This window comes from Mus pahari, chromosome 20 (genome assembly GCF_900095145.1).
Source record: "Mus pahari chromosome 20, PAHARI_EIJ_v1.1, whole genome shotgun sequence".
Classification (NCBI taxonomy): Eukaryota; Metazoa; Chordata; class Mammalia; order Rodentia; family Muridae; genus Mus; species Mus pahari.
Window position 1 is genome coordinate 9,702,088 of NC_034609.1, and position 8,543 is coordinate 9,710,630.

The 8,543-nt window shown below is 36.5% G+C and overlaps 1 protein-coding gene across 1 annotated transcript in view; it reads right to left on the reverse strand.

Annotated features, from left to right (window-relative positions):
- Vps35 (VPS35 retromer complex component) overlaps nucleotides 1–8,543 on the reverse strand; it is a 35,689-nt gene that overhangs the window by 13,770 nt on the left and 13,376 nt on the right. Inside the window, exons 6-10 of the mRNA XM_021219988.1 lie at nucleotides 6,752–6,965; nucleotides 4,380–4,463; nucleotides 3,803–3,912; nucleotides 871–967; nucleotides 583–731 (exon numbers count right to left, since the gene is read on the reverse strand). Coding sequence (XP_021075647.1) covers nucleotides 583–731; nucleotides 871–967; nucleotides 3,803–3,912; nucleotides 4,380–4,463; nucleotides 6,752–6,965 — 654 coding nt within the window. The remainder of the gene's footprint in view (nucleotides 1–582; nucleotides 732–870; nucleotides 968–3,802; nucleotides 3,913–4,379; nucleotides 4,464–6,751; nucleotides 6,966–8,543) is intronic.

The window sequence follows — 8,543 nt, forward strand, 5'->3', positions numbered from 1 at the left end:
AAAGACCCAAATTCTGTTTCCATCATCAACATGGCAGCTTTTAAATGTCTGTAACTTCGGTTTCAGGGTGTGTCAGCCCCCTCTTCTAGCCTCTGAAGGCACTAGGTACACATGATGCATATACAACAGTAAAGACAAAACAAAACAAAAAACTAGCTCAGGAAGCAATTTGAACTGGAGACACTGAACCTGGAAGACTCTACAGACCTTACAGGGCTCTACTTCCCTATTTTACACAAGGAAGTAAGCAGCTCGCAAAACTTTCTACCCTGTTTAGTGCCACACAGGGAAAATCTCAGCATATACTTCAAACAAGACAAGTGCTAACATTTCAAAGAAACTGAGAAAAGAAAAACTAACATAATGCTAAGAATTTTTTTCAATGTTATAACTTTGGGGTAGACAAGATGGCTCAATGGGTAAAGACACTTGCCACTAAACCTAGCAACCTAAGTTCTACCCGTAGAACCCATTTGAAAGAGACAAAGAGCAAGTTTTCCTCTGATCTCCACATGTGCATATGTTCTAACTCCCTCCCAACAAATGAATGGAGTTTAAATATTAAATATAATTTTGACTTACTGTTCAAGGTTAAGCTTATTGAATATCTCCACTGTTGTTTCTAGAACTTTATCAACATAGTCCACACGATCAGGGTAACATTTCATAGCAAGATTAATGAGAGAGACTTGTAAAGATACAACATCCTCTGATGGCATATCTTGTCTGGACTGCAATGTATATAGAAAATCATATAATTTATTTTAAACAATTACAAAAAAAAAAAAAAAAAAAAAAAAGTAAAGAAAAAAAAAAAAAACCAATAGAGAAGTTTCGAAGTCAAGAACTTAGAGAAAATTCTATACAAACCTGTATCACTGTAGCCACCTGTTGTGAAAATATGTCAAAAAGTTTAATCTCAGCTGGAATTCCGGGTCCATCTTCACGATGAGCAAATAAAGCTAATCTAAAAAAGAAAAAATTTTTTTTCTTTTTTTAAGATACAGAGATCTGAGCAGTGGGTTCATTTTCTCTTTATTGCTTTTCTGTATTTTCTGAGTCTATTTCTTAGAACATTAAGAATGGTTTTTAAGGGCTGGTGAGATGGCTCAGTGGGTAAGAGCACCCGACTGCTCTTCTGAAGGTCCAGAGTTCAAATCCCAGCAACCACATGGTGGCTCACAACCATCTATAACAAGATCTGATGCCCTCTTCTGGAGTGTCTTACATATAAGCTACAGTGTACTTACATATAATAAATAAATAAATATTTAAAAAAAAAAAAAGAATGGTTTTTAAGATTATAACTACAATACCAATATATTACTATTACTTTCAGGTGAATTAAATCCCAAACAAGACTTTGGAAATTTAGCCTAGATGCGTAGATAGCATAGTGATCAAAGGAAATTATTTTAACAATAAATGCTACTGTTATTCTATGGAGGGTGGGGGGGTGTGTTAAAACAAGAGCTACAATGTATGACTTTTTATTCAATGTCTTAACTAAAGTTCTGTTAATGATGTCTTATTCCATTGGCAATCATGTTTACTTATTTATTCACTTTCTTTATGTAGTACAACCTAGCCTAGAATTCACGGTACTCCTGTCTCTACTTCAGAAGTGCTGGGGTTTCAGTCATGTGCTACCACACCCAGGTTAAGTAAATAGAGGCTGTAGAGATGGCTCAGTGCTAAGAGTACTTACTACTCTTGCAGAGAACCCAAGTTCAGTACCCAGCATCTATATGAAACTACTAGAAATAATGTCAATTTTTATAACCTGCATCTTAAGCTATTCAAAGTTGTGCATATTGCCTTACCTGTCAAGGTCAGAACTGCACCTACATTTTGTTATGCAGAAAAACCCACCACGATTCGGATTGCTAAATGACATTACTCCTACACAGGAAATTCTGGTTAACCATCTTCCTTTAAGAGTTGGCCCAATAAGCATGCAATGTATGCTGTCCAAGACAATCTGAAGAACTCTGCTTTGTTAGTTCCTAGACCTTAAGACTAGTAACTTAGATAGCTTAATAAATATATATATATGTATAAAATAGTCTGCTGAAATAAATCTTTGGTGTTATTTCTAACTTCATAATGATATATGCTCACAGCAGGATATATTATGTTATTATTTATCATGTAGCAAGGCTACCAAGCAGTCATTCATTATAAACATTATCAAAAGCCAAGTTATATGTACATATACGTTATGCATATATATGTATATTTATATAGATATGTTAAATATATTATACATAAACACACATATATTAATATGTAAATATATAAAATATTAAAACTACATTACATTAATTTTTATGTACTTATGTGTGTATATAAATATATACTTATACATACACATACAAATACTAAAAAGTTTTGCTTTTAAATCTTGGAGTGTGTGTGTGTGTGTGTGTGTGTGTGTGTATAAATACAGGTATCTATGGAATCCAGAAGGAATGTCAGGTGCCCTAGAACTGGAGCCGCAGACAACTGTGAGCCATCAGGGTGGGTGCTGGGAACTGGACCCAGGTCATCTTCAAGAGTAATATGTGCTCTTAACTGTTGAGCTAATCCCAATTTTTATATTTTATCAATTAAAACCAATGGCTAAAAAAACTATACTTAGGGGGCTGGAGAGATGGCTTAGCGGTTAAAAACACTGATTGCTCTTTCAGAGGTCCTGAGTTCAATTCCCAGCAACTACATGGTGTCTCACAACCATCTATAATGAGATCTGGTGCCCTCTTCTGGTGTGTCTAAAGACAGCTACAGCATACTCATATTAATAAATTAAAAAAAAAAAAACTAAAAGGGATCTACTAAAAATGTGATTCTTAAAAATTCTTTATGAAAATGTGATAGCAGAATGATTACTTAAGCATTCTTTTTTTGTTGTTGGTGGTGGTTTTTTTTTCAAGACAGGGTTTCTCTGTATAGCCCTGGCTGTCCTGGAACTCACTCTGTAGACCAGGCTGGCCTTGAACTCAGAAATCCGCCTGCCTCTGCCTCCCGAGTGCTGGGATTAAAGGCATGCGCCACCACGCCCGGCTTGCTTAAGCATTCTTTTTTTTTTTTTTTTGCTTACACATTCTTAATCATGCTTATGTTGTTGCTAGTTTAAAAAAACTAAATCAAGTAAGTTACTACTGAAAGATAACTTACATAATTGTGAAAAATTCTGTTCCTCAATAAGCTTTGGACAAAGAAAGGTCTGCACAATAATGTCTACACATACAGTTAAACAGATTAAAGAACTCATTGTAAACTAGGTATGGTGACTCATGTCTAATGGCAGCACTTGATCTAAGTCAAGAGAATCAGAAATTCAAGGTCATTCTCATGTACTGGACTACATAAAAAACAAACAAGCCATATCTATATGCCTTCAAATGAAAAGGTAAACATTCGGGCTGATGAGATGGCTCAGTGGGTAAGAGCACCTGACTGCTCTTCCAGAGGTCTGGAGTTCAAATCCCAGCAACCACATGGTGGCTCATAACCACCCATAACAAGATCTGACTCCCTCTTCTGGAGTGTCTGAATACAGCTACAGTGTACTTACATATAATAAATAAATAAATAAATTAAAAAAAAAAAAAAAAAAAGGTAAACATTCACACTTAAGTCAGGCAATCACTAACTAGATATTGAGTGCTAAATTATCTATAGCAAAATTAGGTTAAAATCAGTACTTAAAGGAATCACAGAAACAAATGATTTGTAAAAATGTTATAAGTTTCTCATTTCCATTTCAGAGCATTTACCTTCCAGTACTGAGCAGTCTTACCTGTCAATTAAAGCAATGATTATGTTTTTCACATTTACATTTTGGTGTAATTCAGCACAAGCTCTAAGAAAAGGATTCAAAGTCTGGAGATGAAACTCATCAGGAAAAACCTAAAAGTCAGATATGATTAATCAATACAAGGAAAAATCTTCACAAAAAATTCTGATTATTATGAATGGTATACAAAATCATTACTTATAGAAAAAAAAAAACCTTTAATCTTAGATAATTAAAATCAAAACCAGAAATATTCCATTTCCAGCATACAAGTAAGTCTAATAAAACATAGAAAACTCAAGTTTATTTTCCTACATTTTTGAGAAAACAAAACAAAACAGATTATACTACGACCAAGTTTGAAAATGAAAGTTTTCCATTCAAGAAAAGCTTGTTTTTCCTAAGATTTTTTTCTCTTTTTCTGAGACAGTTTAGGCATGCTGGCCAGGTCAGCCTTCAATTCAGGGCTTCATGCTCATGAGTAGCTGGCACTACAGACCATGTAGTGGGCTTAGAAATTTTTTCCCCAAACAAAAATGAAGATAAAAATCCTTTTAAGAATTAATGTTCTCTTACATACCTGAATGATACACTCCATGAGATACTCCTGAGCCAAAGCATCTCTACAATTTACAACTTGCTCCAAAATGCCTGTTAAAACAATCTAAAAACAGCAAAGAAAAAAAGGTAAGCTAAAAATTATTTTTAAAATTCCAAAGTACTCCTCTAGCAATACACTGAACATGAAAATCATTTTATATTGCTTTCATCCATACTTCAATGTTCAACTTTAAAAAATAGCTTATTATTAAATATAAAGATTTTGTTACATAAAAAGGGTTTTGGTTTTTTTTTTTTTTTAAACAGTTTGTGCTTTTTTTGTCTGTCCTAACAAGATCATGAAGATTCCCCTTGTGTTTTCTACTAGAACTTTTAGATTATACTGTAAGTAAGTCCCTGATCTGCTTTTCTAGAGCTGTTACCCTGTGTGAGCAATGGTCAAGACATAAATGTTTCTTTGCTTACACATACTAAGTAGATATTCAACTGTTCCAGAGTAATTTATTAAGAATGTTACCCCGGCAGGCACAGTAATTCCAGCACTCACAAGCAGATCTCTGTGAGTTCAAGGCCATCCTCATCTACAGAGGACAACCTAATTTCCAGGACAGCCAGGACTAGAGAGACTGACCCTGCCTCAAAAGACAAACAGTAAGTTGGCCTTTGCACCTTCATAAAAATCAACTGCAGGGCTAGAGATGTAGCTCAGTTGGCAGAGTGAATCTCTAGGACTCACAGAAGGATCAAAAGTTGAAGGCCATCCTTGACAACAAAATGAGTTGGGGGCCAGCTTGGACTACCTCAGATCATCAGGGGAGAGGGAGAAAGAAGAAAAGGGGCCAATGTGTGAGCCAATAATGGGCAACTAATCCCAGGACTGACAAATCTAATTCACTCCTGAATTTGGGGGGTTTTGTTTCATGTTTTTGGTGCTATGGATCCAAATCCAGAACCTGAAACATGTTAAATAATAGCCAAATGAGCTATACTTTAAATTGTCAGTGGGACCAAGCCCTGCCCCGCTCATTTTCTTTATGTTTTTCCTGCTTTTACCCTATATCCATCTAGTTTACTATTTATAATTAATAACTTACAAAATTCAAAAATACCATCTAGCCTTTTACAGAAAAAATTTTGTTGGGATCTGGTTAAACACACTGGATGCTCTTCTAGAGAACCTGGTTTCAGTTCCCAGCACCCACGTGATGCTCACAATCATCTGTAACTCCAGTTCCAGAGCATTTGACACCCTCTTTTTGCCTCTGGGCACAGACACACATGTGGTACATAAACATACATGCTAGCAAAAAAAAAAAAAAAACCTCCCACATATTTTTTAGGTCTTTAGAAAAGCATGCTGAACCCTACTTTATTCCCTCCCCTTCACTGACTTATGTGTCTGTTCCTTTCATCTTACTCTTCATGCTTCTCTCCACTGGGGACCTAGTCAGGGCTTCTATTGCTACGATGAAACACCACAACCAAAAAGCAAGCTGGAGAGGAAAGAGTTTATTTGGCTCACACTTTCAGACCATAGTTTATTACTGGAGGAAGTCAGAATAAGAACTCAAGCAGGGCCGGGACCTGGGTGCAGAAGCTGATGCAAAGGCCATGGAGGGGTGTGCTTATTGATTGGCTCACGGCCCCTGGCTTGCTCAGGCTGCCTTCTTATAGAACCCAGGACAACCAGCCCAGGGATCGTACCACCCACAATGGGCTGCACCCTCAAGCCCCCATTGATCACTGAGAAAATGCCATAATGCTGGACCTCATGGAGGCACTTCCTCAACTGAGGCTCCTTTCTCTGTGATGACTCTAGCTTGTGTCAAGTTGACATACAAAAAATACAGCCAGCAAAACTGGTGTATGTCAATACCACAAATCTACCTTCAGTTCAGTGAGAGTGCATTTAGGTCCTTTTGTCCTAGTCTTTCAAAACTGTTGTGGGTATTATAGGTTCTCTTCTCTTTCTCACTTATTTTAGAATCAGTTTATTGACTTTATAAAACAGTCAGAGGTAGATATGACTGAGACTGCAAAAATCTACAGCTATATTTAAGTTAAACTGCTACCTTGACAATACTGATTCTCTAACCCATAAACATGGTAGTACTTTTTTTCGAGACAGGGTTTCTCTGTATAGCCCTGGCTGTCCTAGAACTCACTCTGTAGACCAGGCTGGCCTTGAACTCAGAAATCTGCCTGCCCCTGCCTCCCAAGTGCTGGGATAAAGGCGTGTGCCACCACGCCCGACGGTATTACTTTTAACTAGATCTTTTTTTAGTAAAAAAACAGAAATATTTTTCAATTTAACAAAAATACATTTAAAATAAGATTTTCAGTTTATATCTCACAATGTAAGAAAAAAATAACAACAAAAAAGATAAGAACCTGTTTGTAACGTTCCACATTTACACCTTCCAACTGACTAAGGCGCACCAAATTTGTTCCCACTAAAATTCTCAGTTCTTGTCTCTCTCGTTCTCTTTTCTCTCTATCTCGACTATGTCCTTGATGCTGCATCCGCACCCAGAGCTTATTCATTTCTGCAAAGTTGAGTAGTACAAAATCCATGGAATCACTGATATCACCGGTTGTTTCTTCACTGCCAAGAAAAAGTTAGAAAAATCTTTATACACATGACAGGATCAATTTACTCCTCCTCCATTCATTTCCTTCTTACTCTACAACTAACTACTTGTGCTTCAAAAAGCCACTTTCAACTTCATTTCATTTGGCTTAATGTTAAAATTCAAGAATAGAGTCTAGCATAAAAAATAAACACTAGGGGAGAATACATTTAAGGGGCAAATCACTTTCCATGACTCCCTGTGCTGAGCTCATTGGACTTTGCCCTTACGGCAACTCACTAGACTATAACAAGATGTGCTCTATTTGGCAGCACACATACTAAAATCGAAACAGTACAGGGACTAGCATGGCCTACAGTGACAAGCCATCCATAAAGCACCACATACTTTAAAGGGAGCATGACAGGGCTTCACACGGTGCTGGCAGCTCATGTTACTCTTCAGCTACTACATTCCTTACATGAACTCAAACATGCATGATGACCCAGCACCAGTGAAGAGGAGTCAGTATGGAGGACACTGCACTCCTGAACATGATGGCTTCCCAGCTCCCACCATAAAGAGTCCAACTACAGCAGAATCATTCCATATCCTGACAAAACTAATGTCCAACAAAAGGTAACCAATTAAAAAACAAAAATTAAAAAATCTTTAAAAGACCCCAAAACTTGATATTTGGTGTAAACTGATAACTGCCATTTTATTGTTAGATATTTTAACTTCAAATAAAATATGAGCTTTATGAATAAAGAATGAAGACCTTATTTTTCTACGTCTTCTAAGACAGGAAACTTAGTTTTTCAAATATTTTACTGATTGCCTAATGTTTAAAATTCACAAATTATAATAATAAAAACAACATCATCTTCTTTGTATACTACTAAATCTTTTATGTATAGTTTAGTATAATACATAGTAGTAGTAGTAGTAGTAGCAGCAGCAGCAGCAGCTGTAGTAGTAGTAGAGTAGTAGAAGAGTAGTAGTAAATGATTCTTGGCATAATGACACATGCCTGTAATATGGACATTTGAGAGGCAGGAGGAGGAGGATTACATGCTCAAGGCAAGCACGAGTTATACAGTGAGAATCTTTTTCAAAATGAAAAGGAATGGAGGGCTGGTGAGATGGTTCAGAGGGCAGAAGCACTTGTCATGTAAGCCTGGTGGTATGAATTTGGTCCCAGAACCCATGTAAAGTTAGAAGAAAAGAATCAACTACACAGTTATCCTCTGACCATTACATACACACCATGGCACACATTCATACATGCAAACACATATACATCATCATCACACACACACACACACACACACACACACACGACAATGTATTTACAAAGGGATTGATGCAGACAAAAAAAAATCCCTACTGATTTATTAGTCTTAGAAATTTAAAAAACAGATAAACTTAAAATAAAAGGAAATTATTAGTTTTTCAATCTAGGGATCCATCACATAAAAAGTTTACCACACCTAGCAGCAATCTGCCATTGCTGGGAGAAAAAGGTGTCATGGATTTTAATGCTAGAATGGAGGCCAACAAAAGAAATGGAGCTGGGTGTGGTAGTGAATGCCTTTAATCCCAGCACTTGG